Source organism: Nannospalax galili, unplaced genomic scaffold (genome assembly GCF_000622305.1).
Source record: "Nannospalax galili isolate Female #2095 unplaced genomic scaffold, S.galili_v1.0 scaffold169, whole genome shotgun sequence".
Classification (NCBI taxonomy): Eukaryota; Metazoa; Chordata; class Mammalia; order Rodentia; family Spalacidae; genus Nannospalax; species Nannospalax galili.
Window position 1 is genome coordinate 3,541,010 of NW_008360327.1, and position 19,834 is coordinate 3,560,843.

At 40.2% G+C, this 19,834-nt stretch overlaps 1 protein-coding gene across 1 annotated transcript in view; it reads left to right on the forward strand.

Annotated features, from left to right (window-relative positions):
• Epg5 (ectopic P-granules autophagy protein 5 homolog) overlaps nucleotides 1-19,834 on the forward strand; it is a 134,241-nt gene that overhangs the window by 92,325 nt on the left and 22,082 nt on the right. The window contains exons 26-31 of the mRNA XM_008825915.3: nucleotides 2,499-2,670; nucleotides 3,874-4,036; nucleotides 12,554-12,696; nucleotides 14,185-14,341; nucleotides 16,807-17,001; nucleotides 18,487-18,700. Of these exons, the coding sequence (XP_008824137.1) occupies nucleotides 2,499-2,670; nucleotides 3,874-4,036; nucleotides 12,554-12,696; nucleotides 14,185-14,341; nucleotides 16,807-17,001; nucleotides 18,487-18,700 (1,044 nt within the window). The remainder of the gene's footprint in view (nucleotides 1-2,498; nucleotides 2,671-3,873; nucleotides 4,037-12,553; nucleotides 12,697-14,184; nucleotides 14,342-16,806; nucleotides 17,002-18,486; nucleotides 18,701-19,834) is intronic.

Genomic DNA, 19,834 nt, shown 5'->3' on the forward strand with positions numbered 1-19,834 from the left:
GACTCGTCAAATTTAAATTAATAATTTCTGAAACCTTTGCCTTCTTTTGGCACTATTCCTGTACTTTATACATGTATACTCAGTCCTCACTACAACCCAATGTAGGTTATCCCCTTTAAGCAAGTAAGGAACCTAGGGTGTAAGATGGTAGGGTGACTTGTGACCTGGGTCACAGAGATGGAAAGTGGTGAGGTGTTTGGCTCTGGAGACTCATGCTGTTCACCATTGAGTACCCTATTCCTAGTTTCTCAGTCATTATTACAATTTGAAATTCCAAAAAAAATTAATTCCTAGATTTTTAAATGATAAATTTCAGGTTTTCCTCAAATATGATTGTGTCAAATGATTGAATATACGAATGTAGGAAAATTTGATCAGTGTGCTTGTGATACCCACCAAGTTCTTTTTCAATCATGTTTGTTGTATAGATTTCAACATTTTTTTAAAAAGTTTTTGTTTACTGTTTTTTTTTATTTTGTGTATATGAGTGTATTGCCTGCATGTGTGTGAGTGCATCCATGTTGTGCAGTGCCTGTGGAGGTCAGAAGAAGTGTCAGATTCCCCTGGAACTGGAGTTAAAAAAAGATGGTTATTAGCCTCCATGTGCATGCTGGGAATCGAACCTGTGTCTTCTGCAAGAGCAGCCAGTGCTCTTAACTACTGAGTCATCTTTCCAGCCCCAACTTCAACATTTTTGCCAATTTTGGTCCAGAGTGGTGATTACAATATGCTCTGATTTCGTTTATTTTTGTTTAAAAAACATTATCCTTGATTTTTTTAAATAATGTTATATTCCATTTGAAAGAACCTCCATTTTCCCTTTAGAATCATAACCTATAATGCTGCTTGAAAGAAACTTTAACCCAATCACAAGTCCTATCAAATGATGACCATCGAACCAATCTGTGCATAGTGGTAGTTTTAATGGAAAAACACTACCTCAGGAACAGTACTGACTTGACCTTTTTGGAATGCTAGCTACCATCTGTTTGGAGTACAAACAGTACAAATCTCCTTATGCCAAGTCATGGCTATTAATTTTTTTCAATAAGAATAGAAAATTGAATGTTTTATCTGGAATGAAATTGGAAATTCATAGTGCTTGACTTACTGACTTGAAGTTTCCTTGACTTTTTCTTTTTCTTATCTGTGCCATTGAAAAGAGGTGGGATGTAACAACATTTGTCTTCAAGTTCTTGTTTCCACCTACTGTTGGTATGTGTGTAATCTGCTGAAGAGAGAGGGAGAGGAATTTGTATAAAGCTCTATGTAAGAACAGAAAGATCAAACACTTAAATTTGATGAGTCAGTCTGAGACTGTGTGATTGTGCAGAGTTGCATGCAAACATGCCTTCATTTTTCTTGCACTGCACTAGGCTGCTTATTTGGACTCCATAAATCATTTTCTGAGTGACATAGTCATACTGACTATGTGACTTCATAAATGTAGGAGCTGCAGGACTTAAAGCCCCATCTTTATTCATTTTATTCTTTATTCTTTCAGCTCTCCTATTCAAAATTTGATTGAATTTCAATTTTTTTTTCTCTATTCTATAATACTCTCCTATTTCTATGAATTTTCTCTGGATGGTGGCATTAAACTACCTGCCTCTGGACCAACCACATGTATTATCCACTATCTAGATGATAAAAACTGTCTCAAGTTTGCTCACTGTATGCTAACATCAAGTCCAAACTAGTGTGTCATGCAAGATGTTTAGAGTAGTATTTTTTTTTTTTTTGTCTTTTTGTTGTGAGACAGGGTCTACTTGTAGCCCCAGCTAGCCTAGAACTTACTACGTAGAGCAGATTAGCTCACAGAGATCCGCCTGCCTTTGCCTCCCAAGTGCTGGGATTAAAGGCGTGCACCACCACACCCTTTAGAGTAGTAATTTAGATAATGAGCTTTTACTCTTTAAATGTGTCTGTGTTTGCGTGGGTGTATGTGTGTGTGCGCATGTGCACATGTGGAAGCCAGAGGTCAACTTTGGGTATCATTCCTCAGGAACTATCAACTTTGTTTTCTGAGACAGTTCTGTCATAGGCCTGGAGCTCACTGAATAGACTAAACTGGCTGGCCAGCAAGCCCTAGGGATTCCCCTGTCTCTACCTCCTCAGCCCTTAGACTGAAAGTTCAAGCCACTGTGCCTAGCCCATTTTATGTGGGATTTGTGTTGAACTCAGGTCCTTGTGCTTACATAGCAAGTACTTTATGGACTGATCTTTCTCTCCAGCCCTCTATAAACTTTTTGAGGATGGGCATTCTATTTAATTAAGCTACATGATCCTGATCATCTAGCTTCTAGTAGAATATTATTAGGCCTGTGGGGGACTTTCTCAAAACTTGAAAAACCAAGAAATTATTTATCTAAGCCCTTTTTGTTTAAGAAACTATTCTGAAAATCTCTAACATACTTTATAAGAGTTAACAGACCAGGGCTTTGTATCTATTTAGTATATTACTTCCCATTACTGAGTAAATATGGCTTTTCTTTCAGCTAAAGAAAGGGTTTTAAGTAACTTACAGAAGCATGAGCCTCCTCATCCTCCCCTTGTTGTGCACCCCATGAGGCCTCCTGTGCCACTTATCTCCTCAGCTGTGCTGCTTAATCAGAAGGATACCACCCAGCTGGTGTGCGCAGACCTGAATCTATTGCAACAACAGGCCAGGTAAGGCCATGAGGCCTCAAGGATTATACTTCTTGCTCATCGCTTTGCAAGCCTAGGTGATTTAGTATGTAGCAAAAAGTCATCTACTCTTTTTTTTTTTTTGGTCTGTCTGAGACAGGGTCTCCCTATAGCCCCAGCTGTCCTGGAGACCAAGCTGGCCTTGAACTCACAGAGATCCGCCTGCCTCTGCCTCCTGAGTGCTGGGATTAAAGGCGTGCGCCACCATGCCTAGCTATATTCTTTTGAGTTCCCAGGGTACATACAGAATAATCACCTGCTTCAGGTTTTGGTTCTCACTTATAGCCTTGTGAGAAGTGTATACAGACAAGTCTATTTTATTAACAGCAAACGAGCTTTACTTTTACAAATCCCACATGAATCATTTTTTTTATTGACATTTTTTTCTTTGGCTACATTTATTCCAGGCATTTAATTGCTTGTGTGTACACATAGATATTTGTCTGCTAATGTAATAACAGATACATTTAGAAAAGTATCAGCATGCTCTGCACCATGTCTTTTTTTGTTTTGGTGGTGCTTGGTGTTGAACCTAGGACCTTTTTAAAATTAATTTTTATTTTACGTTTATTAGTGTATTTCCTGCATGTAAGTGCACCTGCGTCGTGCAGTGCCTGTGGATGCCAGAAGAGTGTCAGATCCCCTGGAACTGGAGTTATAGACTGTTGTTAACCACCGTGTGGGTGCTGGGATTTGAACCTGGGTCTTCTGTAAGAGCAACCAGTGCTCTTAACCACTGAGCCATCTCTCCAGCTCCTGGACCTAGGACCTTATGTATGGTAAACATAAGCTCTATGGTTAGCTTTCATAGTGGTTTACATTTTAGTACCTGAAAAGCACTGACAATTAAGGCATCCCTTTAGCATGATGTTAAGAATTCTCATTTGTTCTGATGTATTTCAGCGTCCATTATAAAATCTTACTGGTATAATCTAGATTTTAAGTGAAGCTTTGTTTCTAGCTGAAGATTGTTATGCTTTTCCATAAGGCTTTCTCTTCATTTCTTAACTTTTAGTTAGGCCAGTTACCAGGAGACAAAATTTGGCCATCTTGGCCCACAAACCTTTGGTGTTTTGTTATGGTAGAATATTTGTCTTGTGTCATTGTGCTGGTTGGGGGTAGCAGGAAGGCCTTTATCACTTTTCATACAACTTTTCCTGACTTTTCTGTGGGCCTGTTTTTCAGAACTGCAGCTCTTCGGGAATCTCAGCAGGTTGCGCTGGATGGTGAGTTGTTGGAGACAATGCCCAAACAGTATGTTAACCGAGAAGAACAGATCACCATGCATTTGGAGTGCAAAGGCAGTGGTGGGAAGAAATGCGAGGGAGCAGCAGTTGTAACAGTTCAGGTGAGATTATTTAAATTCTTTTTTTATATTTTTTATTGATTTGTATGTATTTCATACATAAAATCATCTTTATATCTCCTTCCCCTTTCCCCTTTGGTATGCTCCATAGTACCCCCCCCCATCCCCATGGGAGTTCACATAGTCTGTCATTTGTATTAAAGTTAGTGTCCCAAGATGTCCCTCAGTGCAAGTTCGTCCACTGGGATTTAGTCAGCCTATGTAGAGAGTCCCTTCAAGAAGATCAGCTCTTCCTCACCCAGCAGCGTTCAGCTCCCAATAATTCTTTGACCTACGATTGGAGCTTGCTGTTCATAACCACAGTGAGATTTTTAAAATTCTTCATAAGTTAGAGAATTTTAAAATGAGTCCTTTCTATTGGTGTATCATTGAGAAATATTGAAAGAAGGATAACATATCACCTGTGACCCAAAAGAGCAGAACCTTTGAGGAATGAAAACACAGAAAGAGCAAAATAAATTGTCTTCAATTTCCCAATGCTAATAAAAAGAGCTATTTTTTTCTTTTTTGCAAATGTATCTCCAGAACACATATTTCTGTGTCAGATGAGTCCTGCAAGACTGATACTCAACCAGTAATTCAAAGAAAAGCAGAATCATTGAAAAGATTCTTAGAGAAGCAACTTAAATAAGTCTTCCTAAGATTTTGATGAAGGGACTTTGGGTTCAGTTTGAAGAAATGATGGAAAGGATCGCTGCGTTGCTGTCTAGGGGTCAGTGGTTACATCAGTCTCCTTCAGGTGTTTTGGAGCATGGTGGTGGGGGTTCACATGGGAAAGGTGGGCTAAATGATCACAGGGTTTTGTCTGATGATGTGGGTAGCAGGGAGCTCCTCAGGACAAGCATGGGAAGCAGATCAGTTGGGCTAATGTGATTGGCCAACAGGCAAATGATACATGTAGCGATATGGCTAAAAATTCAACACCTGTCCCCTTCTTACACTGGAAATACAGACAAAAGTTGGTTCTGAGATATCAGAAGAAGCTCAGAATAGAAACTGAGCCTAAGTTAGCCCGTTACAGCATTCACTTTATGCCAGACTCTGTCTAAACACTTTATGGAATTTATTTAATCCTCACAACAATGTGGTGAGGTGGGTATTTTATTGTCTTCATTTTCCAGATGAGGAAGTAGAGGCAGAGAGAGATTAAATTACATTTGAATGTAAAGCAGCCAGGAGGCCCAGTCAGGCTGACACCAGAGCCCATGCTCTTCTGGGCTGTTCCTCACCCATTCTGCAACTGAGTTTCCTGAGATGGAGAAGGAGCCTTTGGAGATAGGCACTGCCTGCTGCCTGACCACATTTGCATAACAGTATTACTTTGCTCATCCTCTATTGGCTTTTAGAACTTGTCTCACCCCCCATTTCAAACCCACATCTAACTGTTCTAGCTTATTCTTCACTGCTTTCCATATTGCTTCTAAATTTTTTTTTTCTAAAATAACCTGTTATACTTCCTGTATTTTTCATTACCTTTGAAATTTATTTCAGATTTTTGTTCATAGTTGTATATATACCTAATATTAACAGACTTGACTTGGAAGTCAAGATGAGTTCACCTTATTTTCCTACCTTTTATTTTTAAATTTTTATTTATTATTTTTATTTTGTTTATGAGTACTCTGCCTGCATGTATGTAAGTGCACCCAAGTCGTGCAGTGCCCATGGAAACCAGATGAGGGTGTTGGATCTTCTGGAACTGGAGTTATAGATGGTTGTTAGTTGCCATGTGGGTGCTGGGAATTGAACCCAGATCCTCTGGAAAAGCAGTCAGTGCTCTTAACAGCTGAGCAATCTCTCCAGCCCCCCTACCTTTTACTTAAGCATGTCAGACTCCTCAACATTGTCTTAGTTGTCTTTAACCAAGTGCTTCTGGAAGTTACTTTTCTTTCAGTGAGTTTTTCCCCGGTTACCATTGCTGTAAGACCAGGTAGATATATTTAAGAAAGATCACTTGCTAAAGTAATGAAGCAGGAAAGAAAAGCTTGTCAGCCTAGGGTGGAGTTGGATGGGAAAATGTTGACATGTGACTGGCTATAATAAAAGGGAGATGTTTTATTACTAATCTGCTTTTTGTTGTTTCGTTTTGGGTCTTTTTGAGACAGCATCTTTCTGTAGCCCCAACTGGCCTGGAACTCACTATGTAGGTCAGGCTGGCCTTGAACTCACAGAGATTCACTTGCCTCTGCCTCTGCTGGGATTAAAGGTGACGCACCATAAGGCCTGGCATAACTAATCTGTTTTTATAAGCAATATTTTTCCATGTTTTGAAATTGCATCTTTGCCTGGCAGTTAATTCCATATATATTCCCTTTAGGGAATTCCTCTAAAATGCATTCTCTGAGTAACAAGTGAAATAAATAGCAATTCAGGTTAATAGCTTGTTTTGTGAAGAGCTATAAATATTTGTTGCCCCAGCCAAAGAACACATTTCTTGCCTGACCTGTTAACTCTCAAGGTCTTGCAGTAGAAAATACCACCAGGCAGACCAGAATTGTTAACCCCAAACCTATTGGTGACTCATCTCTTCCTTTCTGTGATCCATGTTATTAAATTGAACACTCTGGATTTAGAGCAGTTTTTAAAAATTAGCTTCATGAAAAATGGTTTTATATTTCAAAGATAGTTTTTGAAATACAAGTTTTAATGGCTCCTTCGGAACGATTTCATATTACTACATTCTCTTGCTTAATAAAAATTTTCTGGAAATTTCCATCCATCTGCAAGCCTTTGAACTTGTATAGCTTATTTGGAGTATACAAAAGCTGAGTGTGTTTTCTGAGAACTGAGACGTGCTTCTTCTGTGGTTTCCACCAAAATGTTTGGCCATGCAGTGTTGTTTCCTGAGGGAACGGAGTGATTTATAATTGGGTTCCTTCTTCCTTCTGTTGTACTTGGTATTGTAGGGCATATTTGCTAGTCTCAGAGTTGATTTAGTATCATGTGAAAGTTTGTCCATTCCTAGAAATAAAAGATGGAAAAGACCCACTGAGGGCCTTTCATTATTGTAAAAACTTGTGGAAGAACATGCTTTGTCCAAATTTTTCTTTGTCTCCTTAAAATGATTCAAACGAAGGGACTTCTACCATGTCTCTTTTGTTTTATTTTCTCCAGTTTCTTGTCATTATAAGCCAGGAGTCATTCAATCCTTGTTACATCTATTCTTGTAAGAAAGCTTTCAATAGTGGTGAGAAAGTGTAGAGAGTTTTATACAACATTGGCACGTCTTAAATGACAGGGTTCTCGTGATTATAAAAAAATAGGTGTGCTTGGAGCTGTGCTGTGTTGGGGTTCTATGTGAGTGACAGGAAGGACTGTTGTCCCTAGGATATAGAGTTTATGAAGTCCTCATTCAAATAACCTGATGAATTAGCATTTATATTATTTACAGACAAAGGGTGTGCCTAATCATTGCAGTGGTGTCTGAAGACAAGGCTTGGGGAAATGAGTATCAATAGAGGATATAGACACCACTGCTCACCATGGGTTGTGAAGATGATCAAACAATCAAGGATTTAGAATTCTACCTTCTAGATATTCTAGTTTTCTCAATATTCTCCAGTGTGCTTGCAAGATAAATTCAACCCCCATGGTAGCCTGTCACTAGAGACCTGTCCAAGTCGTTGCCCCTTGCTCTCTATCTAATCTGACTGAACTGCACTCTTTTGCTTCTGCTCCTGTGACCAGCCCAAAGGCTTCTCCTGCCCTCCCTCAACTCCAATAACTGTCACTTTTGTTTTTGTTTGTTCCCTTCATTTTTTAAAATTCAAATTTAATAGGAATTATATAAGAGAGATTTTTGTCATGGCTGCCCACTGCAGTGTGATGTTAAAATGGCCCACTGTTTAATGTTTTTTCCTGTTTTGGATATTAGGCCTGATGGTATCACTACCCAGCTTTCAGCCTGCTGGGTACATATCCCTCTGTCCATGAGCTGGAAGGCCAATATCAGAGTCTCAGGCACAGAGTAGCCAACAGGAATGCCATTTACAATGATCTTTTTCATCAATGATAAAGAGGCCCTTGGAGGAGATACCTTCAGCCTTTAAGACTCCATTGACCAATGCCGTGCTTAAGGATGGACACCAAGAGAATATTCAGTCGCAGTCTTCCTTGTTCCACAGGTATCTTGACCTGTGTGTGCTATGTAAGAGATGTGAGACTCCAGGGAAGTACCAGTCACTTTACAGTTGAGTTTCTTAAAATTTTCTTCTCTATCACTGAAATAGTGATCCCTGTGGGCCATACAAAGGTGAAATCTAGAGGGTAAAAGAACACAATAGAGGGGCTAGACAGATGGCTTAGCAGTTAAGAACACTGGCTGTTCTTGCAGAAGACCCGGGTTCGAATCCCAGCACCTACAGGGCAGCTAACAAATGTCCGTAACTCCAGTTCCAGGGATCCAACAGCCTGTTCTGCCTGCCGTGGGCATTGTGTGACACAGGTGCACTTACCTACATGCAGGCAATTCACACATACACATAAAATAAAAATAATAAATAGAATATTAAAAAAAAAAGGAACACAGTAGAGGAAGAGGAGATGGCTCAGTGTGTAAAGCATTTGCCATGTGGGCATGAGGACCAGAGTTCAGATCCCTAGCACTCATGTAACTACCCAAAATCCCAGTGCTAGGGAGGCAGGGGATTTCTCGGGCAAACTTCTAGCTAGACTAGCCAATTTGATAGCTCTGGGTTCAAGTGAGGGACTTTGCTTTATATATAAAACAGAGAGTGGTTGAGGAAGACTATCTGATATCAACCTCTGGCCTCCATGTATGTGACCCTTACACACATGAGCATACATATACATATACACCTGCCAAAAAAAGTAATGATCTTAAAAACCAACACAACATATTCCCCTTTATAGTCAGACAGGCTGTATCTCTGAGCTGACCATCTGGTATTGGAGCGGTAGATTTGAAGTTGGGCATAGGGTGCCCAATTTGTGGCATTTCTTGAAGACATCTTGCTATCAGCACTTCAGACACAGAAGTCTTCAAGTCAGAAGCCACTGACACCATCTAGGAAGGGACCTCACATCTTTGCGCAGCATCCCGGGCCAAGGATATCCTGTGCATCTATCCACATATGAGAAGGAACACTAAAAATGCCGAGACAAAACCAGTTGCTATGGTCACTGTCAGTTAGAGAAAGGCTGTGTTAACAGGTACCTCGGGTAGGAAAGATCATTTTAAAAGGATGGTCTTTTGATAGTTTTTAAAAATATTTTATTTATTATTTTTATTTTATGTGTATGAGTGTATTGCTTGCAGGTATGTGAGTCCACCCATGTTGTGCAGTGCTGTGGAGGTCAGAGGAGGGCTTCGGATTCCCCTGGAACTAGAGTTAAGGACGGTTCGTAGCCGCCATGTAGGTGCTGGTAATTGAACCCGGGTCCTCTGCAAGAGCAGTCAGTGCTCTTAACCACTGAGCCATCTCTCCAGCCCCCTTGATAGTTTTTAAAAATTCCATTAATTCTTATTTTTCACATCTTTACTAAGAACCAGACCAACTTATTAGGGACTACTCAGCCAGTTGATCTTTCTTTGGCATGTAATTGATTTGGATGTACCCCTCTCTCTGTCTAATGCACATGCATACATATATATGTAGGTATTGTTTTGGGGAAGTCACAAAAATATATTAAAATAGCTGTCATCTCCTTTAAACTAGTCTCCCTTCCCAGTGCTCCTTGCCTACCACTCATCAAGACTTTAAAAGAAAAAGATGCTCAGGGCAGAAAAACAGAATCACCCTTGCTGCAGCCTAGGGTCTAGGGGTCTCTCTAGGTTAGGAGTGTAGTACAGGGCAGCCAACAGCCTTTATATGCTCATTGCTACCATTAGCAAGAGGACCCCTGGGAGGCCAGAAGTGGATTTGGCTGGGTGTAGCCGATGGTCAGGCCTTGCTAAGGAAAAGAACAGCGAAAAGAAGGAAAAAGAGGGAGAAAGAGAGAGATGTTACCACAGTAGAGGAGAGGCAAAGGAGTGAGGGCAGTCTTGGGCTAGGGAGAAGGGAGCCCCTCCAGGTGATACCTCTCTTTGTAGGGGCAGAGGGACAGAAGGGGGTAAGGCAGCAGATGCTGCTAAAAGAGGAGAGGGGAGCTGCATAAAAGGGAAAGGATATTTGGTATTAGGGAGAGGCAGAAAAGGGGGATCTGAAGGCCATGGCTGGTGAACAGAGAACAGGGCAGTAGTAGAGAAGGCAGAATCTCTGAGCTTGGAACCAGTGTGAACAATTGAGGGAGATAAGCTGAGAGTATCATTTGGAGCTGGCGGGGTAGGTGGAAGGGCTGGGACTGGCCTTGACTGGGCCCTGTCCCTGATTGAGTCTTCAGAACCTTCACTGCAAGACAAAGCTGCAGCTTGGCGTTGTCCCAAGCCAAGTCCTCATTCATCTCTGGGGCGGCCCCCAAGTGGCTGAAAACTCTTAGGAGCTTGTTTCTGGTTGTGTTTTGGTTTCTGAGGCAGTCAAACATGGATTTCCTTTGGAAGCCTTTAGCCTGCTGCCACTGCTCCAGGATCTTGAGAGAGCAGAGGTGGTACCCATGAACATGTAGGTGACATACTTCTCTAGATAGGCAGTGACCAGGCACTGCTTGCTGGAAACAGCCCAGCTCTTCTCCTTCCTGTGGGCAAGAGCAGGACAGTCTTGGCCCTGACTCTTTTTTTCCTGCAGTTTTCCTCAAAAACAAAGTTCCCCTGGTTCCAAGGCCCTTTTGAGTATTTGCTTTGCACTAGGAACTGAGAATAGGCACATCTTAGTGACTTCTCATACTCTAGTTCACAGCTTACATGGACTCACACCCTCCTTTTCCTCCCTCGCAGCAGCTCCCACTGTCCTACTTACTACTACACTTTTTTATATTTTATCTTATTTTGTTGTTTTATATTATGTATTTTTTAGTTTAAAATGGCAGGCATTTTGCTAACAGCACCTGTGTTATCCTCTTTGTGCTGGGCATATGTGTCTGTAGCCTAAGTGCTGTATTTTTTATGTTCTGAACAGAGTGAATATAGGGTTAAGGCTAGGGGGTAGATAGCAGATAATCAACACAGGAGGGGCTTGGTGCACTTTAAGAAAAGTGTCAGCAGTGCTGAGAATGTAGCTGTACTGTGCTTGCCTAGCGTGTACAAAGACCTGGATTAGATCTCCAGCACTGCATAAACTGGGTGTAGTATTGCATACATGTAATCCCAGGACTGAAGGAGTTGGGGGGAGGAGGGGAGGTGGAGGCAAGAGGATCAGAGAATGACTACAAGTTCAAGGTCATTCTCAGCCATATAGCAAGTTTGAGGCCAGCCTGGGCTATATGAGACTCTGTCTCAACCCCTTCCCCATACCCCACACCCCCCAAAAAAAAGAGAAAAAAGGAAAAGCCTCAGCAGTGGAAGACGTTGATTCTGTTTTTGATGGAGATTTGAAGAATTGAAACATAAGAGAAAAAGAATGTTTTGTAAAAGGCCTTAAACCATTGATAAGTTAGTTCAATGCCATATTAGTTTATACAGATAGATACAAATAAATTTATACATACAGATACAAATTTTGGATTTTTATAAGAAAATAATTCTACTTAATCCAAGTGTGGTAGACATGGCTGAGTTCAAGTACATGGGAAGTGGAGGCAGGAGAATCCAGAATTCAAGGTCCTCCTTGCCTACACAGTGAGTTTTAGGCCAGGCTGTATTATTTGAGACCCTTTTTCCAAAAGAAAAAGGAGAAAATTCTATTTAATTGAAATTTGACTCTTTTCAAAAAACTAAAGATTCATTTTTAAAGGATGGAATTTACATTATTTATTTATATTTTATGTGTATGAGTTTATTGCCTGCAATATGTAAGTGCATCCATGTCATACAATACCTGAGGGGGCCAGAAGAGGGCATTAAATCCCCTGGAACTAGAATTAGGGATGGTGGGTGCTGGAAACTGAACTTGGGTCCTCTGCAGGAATCACCAGTGCACTTTAACTGCTGAGCCATTTCTCCAACTCCCCACTTTCCCCCAAACCCCATTGAACTTAGAGCCTTGTGCATGCTAGGCAAGTACTCTATTACTACATCTTCAGCTCCCTCCTGTTTTTTTTTTTTTTTTTTTTTTAAAGAGACAGGATCTCTCTTTGTAGCCCAGGTTGACCTCCAGTTCATGATTCTTCTACTTTTGTCTTCTGAGTGCTAAAATTACCCTTGAATGGTTTTTGACATATTTTTCCCATTCATCTCATGGTCAACCCAAATTTTGACTATAATAATAGTCTCTTCATCTATGCCAGTGTACCTGTTCTTAGAAGAATGTAAGGACAAACAAATCGGTTGAGAGCTGGATGTGGTAGCTCATATCTATACTTCTAGCTGAGGCAGGAGGATTTCCATGAATTTGATGTCACCCTGAGGTACAGAGTAAGACTCTGTCTCAAAAAAGAACCAACCACCCAAACGAAACAACCGAAACAATAACAATGTAAAATGTCTGCTGACTACTTTAATTTTAGTTTGAAGGCATGCATAAGAATGAAGCAGTGAGCCAGCAGCTTCATGGTTTGCAGAAGGAAGTCAAGCAGCTACAAGCAGAAGCTGCTCAGCCACCGTCACTTAATGTTGTGGAAGCCGCTGTGCATGCAGAAAACTTGATTACGTAAGTCCTGATGGCATACTTTCTTTTTTAATATTTTATTCATTTATGTGTATGAGTGTATTGTCTGCATGTGTGTAAGTGCACCCATGCAGTGCAATGCCCGTGTGGAGATCAGAAGAAGGTGTCGGATCCTATGGAGCTAGAGCTATGGACGGTTGTTAGCTGCTATGTGAGTGCTGGGATTTGAACCCTGGTCTTCTGCAAGAGCAGTAAGTGCTCTTAACTGCTGAGCTATCTCTCCAGCCCCCCCCCCTTTCTTTTTTAACTGATGGCATACTTTCAAATATGGTTTTGTTGGTAATTATCATTCATGCTACATTACCTCCCCCCTTGCATAAGACAACTAATAGTTAGAAGCCAGTAAACTAGGGCCTTTGAGTCAAATGTGGCCAGCTGTCTGTTTTTATAAATGTTTTTATTGGAAGATAGTTGTCTCCATTATTCACAATTGCTATGACTTACAAGGTCCAACAGTAGAGTTGACTAGCTATGATTGTTGCTTTATGGTCCACAAAGCATAAAATATTTCCTTTTTAGCCTTTTGCAGAAAAGTTTGTACAACCCTGAATTGTGAGTTGATGCAGTGAGTTGAAAGTCAATGATGGAGGGATTTAGTGTTAAAGTTTACATCAGAGACATTTTTACATGGGATGTCATCATTGCCAACTCAGATTATAATAAAGTTCACTGTGTAGGAATGGGCATTTTTAAGTGTAGCTGTTAGCTTGCATATGGCCATTGTGGGTTTTTTTGGGTCGGGGGGAGCTCCTGGCTTAATTTCACCATTCCTAAAGCCAGTAGGACATAGCTTGGGAGAGGACTCCACATGCTGGTACCAGCAACTGATCCTATTGGTAGACTGGCATGGTATGTGGAGGACATTTAGTCCTTGTATGGATTGAATTGAGGTTCGGGAAGGATTGGAACAGATCAGTTGAACCACAGGCTGATACTTCTGTCACTGGGGAGATACTTGAAAAAGTGAGTATTGGAAGAGATCTTTAAGTAAAATCAGTCCTGAGTGTGGTAGTGCATGCCTTTAATCCCAGCACTTGGGAGGCAGAGGCAGGAGAATCTCTGTGAGTTCAAGGCCAGTCTAGTCTACATAGTTCTATGCCAGTGGGGGCTACAGGGAGACCCTGTCTCAAAAAGACCAAAAAATTAATAAATAAAAGCAGTACAAATTCAAGTTACTATAAATTACATACAAAATATGAAAAATTTTAGTAAGTGTAAGAATGTTAATTGATCTTGTGAAAATAGCTGGTTTTTCATTTTCCCTAGGCAAGTATAAAATCATTGCATTGAAAATGAGTTGCTGGGTATTTGAAAGACAATTTACCACATGAACTATTTTAAAGTGTCAGTTGCACGGGACCCTGGGGACTCATAAATACTGCTGAGGAATGTAGGATAGCAAAGAGACACTTGAGAATATGGGTTTTTTTTTTTTACTGCAGATCAGTATGTGCTCTCATTCTCCCACAGGGCCTTAGTGAATGCTTATAAGTTGCAGCCTACACCTGGGGTTCAGAAGGTTGGTATTAGCCTTTTCTTTACTGTTGTGGATTTTGTCAGCGATGAGACCCAGCGTCATCCTCCCACAAGGCAGTTCTTTACTTCATGCATTGAGATCTTGGGACAGGTAAGAGTACTCCCGATGTTAACCATGTTCTGTTACAATGAACCCCTATGGTATCTTGAGTAGATATAGTCAGTGTAGACCTCAAACTATATTGCAGGTTCAGAGTCTTGTCTAAGTCAGAAGTCTTTTAAAAATTGTTGATTTCCCAAGATGTTGTTAGAATCGTTAGTATAGAATGTTGCTTCTTATAAAGAGAGATTAATTTTTTCATATTTGAAGTCTAGGGAAACATCAGAGTCCCTTAAAGACTGTTAACAACATTACTGAATTTCCTTTTCATTTGTAAGATACTTTCCAGTTCACTTTTTGTTTTGTCTTTACAGTGACTATGTGTGGTTGGTAACATTCCTATCTTGAAAACGAGCAAACAGAGCTGGGTCTCCTGATATAAGCTTCTATCCCAGCTACTTGGGATCCCAAGTTAAAATGCCTCCCTGGGCTACAGAATGAGGCCGGCCTGGGCAACTTAGTAAGACCCTGTGTTGTAAAATTAAAAAAAAAAAAAAAAAAAAGGCTGGAGATATGGTTCATTGATAGAATACTTGCACAGTATTACTTTAAAAAAAAAAACAACAGCAAACTGGTCTTTAAAAGATGAAGTAACTTCCCTAAAGAATGTGTGGGCTGGGCTGGAGATACGGCTCAGCAGTTAAGAACACTGGCTGCTTTTGCAGAGGACCCAGGTTTGATTCCCAGTACCCATATGATGGCTAGCAACTGTCCTAACTCCAGTTCCAGGGTATCTGACTCCCTCTTCTGGCCTCTGTGGGCATTGCACAACATGGGTACACTTACATACATGCAGGCAATACATTTATACACATAAAATATTTATAAAAAGGAAAACAAAAAAGAAGAAAAAATTTTCAAAATCTTTTCAAAATTCTAACCACCTAGACATACTAGATATATAGCTAGCATTTCATTTGAGTTTGTCATGTGTATGTAAATGTATCATTTTTACCTATACATGGCTGTGTAGAGATACAAAAAAAAAAGACACATGTTATTTTGTGATCTCTGTTCATTTATGCATATCTTTTAGACATTTTCCCATGCTAATAAATACAGGCCTGTGTCATCACTTCAAAAACTGGTTCTATGTTATAGACATGTTGTACTGTATTGACCTCACATTCTTTGGGTTGTTATTTGGATAGGGTCCCCCCCCACCACCACCAATAAGGCTAGGATAATTATTTTTATATTTTCTTTAGTATTCTGTATTAAAGGGATTTGACATAATTGTATCTTTTCTCTGTAGTATTGCCCTACTGGAAAGTTTTGCTCATATTTATACTATTATAATAGTTTCTGAGTTTATCATTCTCTGTATCAGAACACTAGTAATTACCATTCTTTTTAAAAATTTTGCCCACTTTTTTTTTTTTTTGATGGTGCTAGGTATCTAACCCAGGGCCTTGCACAGGTGAGGCAGGCGCTCTGCTACTAAGCTACATGCCCAGCCCTCAAATTTAGCTAATCTGATAAGGAAAGTAGAATGTCATCACTTTCAAGATCTACATTACTTTCTTTTGTGTATGTGTTGGCATATGCTCACATGTGCGTGGGGGCTGGAGGGAGATGCTGTGTGTTCTGTTACCTCACTTCCTGACTTATTCTCTTGAGATAGGTTCTCTCACTGAACTTCACCCTACAGTGCTGAGCCTCTAGCTATACCCGGCTTCGATGAGATGAGGGTGTTTGGGATTTGAACTCAGGTCCTCATGCTTGTCAAGCACTCTTACCCTGAGTTATTTCCCTAGCCCTGTATTGCTTTTAAGTTCTATCAGACTCTGTGTCTTTTCACATATTTATTGGTGCTGTGTGTGTGGGGGGGGTGTAAGTTGCTGACTCTTGTTCTTTGTTGGAATTTTTTGGGTTTTGATTCGTTTGAAAGAGCTCTTCAGACTGTTACTAACCTGGTATTTGGAAAGCACTATAAGTACATTTTTCTAGTATGTCGTTTCTCTTTCATTTTATGGTTTTATGATTGCTTATTGAAGTTAAAATTTTAATATAGTCAAACCCATGAGCCTAGCCTGTTTTTGTTTGTGATCAACCTTACCAAAGCCTTCCTGACCCTGAAACTGCTTAAAGATTTACTTATATTCTAATGCATTTTACCATTGAATTACATTAAAATGAGATGACAGCGTGAGTAGATATAAATTTTGAAAGTTAGCCTTTTAAACATATTAAAGACACATCTCAATAAGGTCTGTGGTCTAGAAGTTTATTTATTGTAATATGGGACTTGGATATTTAAGTAATTGTGGTAGGTATATTGATAATTTCTGGACTCAGATTACCCCACTGTCATCTACATTGGAAGTAACATGCTTATCTTTAGATCTTTTGGTTATTGTATTTTCATATACAAAAAAAAAATTTCACCTGAAGGTTAACTGCTTAAATAAAGAGAAGGGGAGAATTGAGTGGCAGCTCCCCTTTGTATTTTCAAGGTGTTTATCAGCGGCACTAAATCAGAATGCAGAAAAGTACTTCAGACTGTTTTGAAGAACAGAAGGCTCTGCTCTCTCTTGTCTCCTTTCTTCACCCCCAATGCTGCACCGGCCGAGTTCATACAGCTGTATGAGAAAGTGGTGAAGTTTCTGAGTGAGGACAACAGTGATATGATTTTCATGCTGCTCACCAAGGTATGAATGATTCAGTCCTGCGGCTGTGAAGTAGAACTGATTGCTTCTTCCCTCTCCACAGAGCGCAGGAGGTTTGGTTCCAGGTGACCATAGGCCAATAGGCCTTTCACATGTTTGTGTGATCTTTGAATAGCCTGATCTCACAGTTCCCCTTTGGGCGTAGGATACTGATTGTTATATAGACAGTTTTACTGCACGTAGTATAAATCTCCAAAGGATCTTCTTCCCAAGCTGTCTTTAAAATCTTAGTACAGTTTTGATAATACTCATATTAGTAGTTTAATAATCGTTTTTAAAAATTTATCCTGAGTGGCTGGAGAGATGGCTTAGCAGTTAAGAGCACTGACTGCTCTTGCAGAGGACCTGGGTTCGATTCCCAGCACCCACATGGCAGCTACGAACCGTCCTTAACTCTAGTTCCAGGGGAATCTGAAACCCTCTTCTGACCTCCGCGGCATTGCACGACACGGGTGCACTCACATACATGCAGGCAATAAACTCATACACATAAAATAAAAATAATAAATAAAATATTTAAAAATTTGTTAAAATTTATCCTGAATTTGTGCCCAAATTGTGTTCGATAAGTGTATCAGAATCGCTCATATTTAGAATAAGCCAGATCTAAGTAAGATCCTCTTACCATTACTTTGAATAGAATATTGACTGTATGAGAGCAAGACAATAAATGTACTTAACCAGCTAAGAATTTCAATACCTTCAATTATATTCTCTGTCATTTATGAAGTAATAAAACTTTGGCATTTTTTAGGGCCAGGAGACTTATCTCAGCCTCTTGCAGAGGTGAATATGTTTTATCTCATAGGGCATTGGGTGATAAGACCAACAGTCTGAATTTTTATTAACTGAGGCAGGAAACTAATGCAGCAAAAACATGGCTATTAAATCAAGACAGCTCATAAAGTGGTTGCTTGATTGTGTCGCTGTAACAAATGAAGGGCTGCTATGATGTTCTGATCCTGGTCTCAGAGAAGGAACATTGTAATGAGACAGAAATATATGGAGCTTTCAGAACTAAAATGGATTGTAAACCAATAATGAATGAATGGTTACTCACTAAAAGTTTTTGATTTTGGTATTTTTTTTGGTTTTTGGTTTTGGTTTTTTTTTTCTTTTTGGTGGTAGTGGTAGGAATCAAACCCAGGGCCTTGAGCATTGAAGGTAAATATGCTCTATCTCTGAGTACTTCCTCATCCCTCACAGTTAAGATTTTTTTTCCCCACAAAGGAAGTGTGTTGAGCTAAGGAAATTGCCCCTGAGATCCCAACAGTGAACTAGAGGTGGTGGCATCATGGTGCTCATCAGTTACATCCAGTCATATGCTTGCATGCACATTTTGGTTTCTATTTTTATGGAAAGGTACTGTAAGATAGTCTTTGATTTTTATATTTGCACAAACTTCTCTCTGCTTCACTTAATTTTCTAGTGTAAATTAAACTGCTTCCTGTTTCTGTTTCTTTTTAGTTTGATCTTAAGCAATGGTTGAATGCCACTAAACCTCCTCTGTCTGACCGTACCAGGCTTCTGGAGTCCATTCATTTGGCACTTACTGCCTGGGGCCTTGAACCAGATGAAGATATTTTGATGCCATTTAATCTTTTCTGTAAGCACTGGACTTACCTTCTTCTCTACCAGTTCCCTGACCAGTATAGCGATGTTCTCAGGCTGTTGATGCAAAGTAAGTGTCTTCATTTAATTAGGATGAATAAGATCTCAGTGAATATTTAATGCCACATTTACCACTCTATAGATATCATCCAAAAATCTAAAAATGGAACCAGTGAGATGGCTCAGCAGGTAATGTACTTGCCATGTAAGCCTCTTGACTTGAGCTCTATCCCTGGAACCCACTGTAGAAGGAGGGAATTAACTCCTGAAACTTGTCCTCTGTTTTTCACATGCATTCTTTGTCACTTGTGCACCTGTACACGTGCACACACAGACATACAGAAATAATAAAAGAATAAAGTAAAATTTTTTAAATGGAAAAATGATATGCATACAGGAGTTGAAATCACTAATTACCTAAAGTGCTTAACAAGCAGTTACCCCATGTTCCCTCTGTAGATGGTCAGTAGTTGTCTGGTGGTGGAATAGGTCCTGATTGGGCATGGCAACTCTGCCTTTGGTGTTGGAGTCTACAGTCATGCATCCACTGCTTTTCCTTGGCTTTGCACTTGTCTTGAGGTGGAGTGAGGTGGGCCTACTTACTCTGCGGACAACAGATCTAGTAACGAAAGGATGTTTTTGTTTCTTTTTAAATTAATTTTTTGGGTAGCATACAAAGAAATGGGTTTCATTGTGATATTTGCATATGTATTTTGTCATTATCCTTTGTTCTTACTCTCTCCCCAGCACATACTGCTCTCCCTCATTCCTCCTCTCCCCATCTTGTGGGTCCCACGTTCCTCCTCTCAGGTGGTTCTCTTTTCTGCTTTCCTGACTTGGCACAGCCTGTTCTCTTCTCTTCTCTGCCCCTTCCCTTTAGATCTCCACTTCTTCATGGCACACACACACACACACACACACACACACACACACACACACACCCCATATACATTAAATCCAGATTCTGTGTATGAGAAAGATTGTGTATGTAATCTTTCTCTTTCTGAGTCTGACTTTTTTGGGGGGGGTCTTTTTGAGACTGGGTCTCCCTGTAGCCCCACTTGGCCTGGAACTCAACTGTGTAGACCAGGCTGGCTTGGAACTCACAGAGGTCCACCTGCCTCTGCTTCCCCAGTGCTGGGATTAAAGGTGTGTACCACCACACCCAGCCTGAGTCTGATTTATTTCATTTACTGCAATGAGC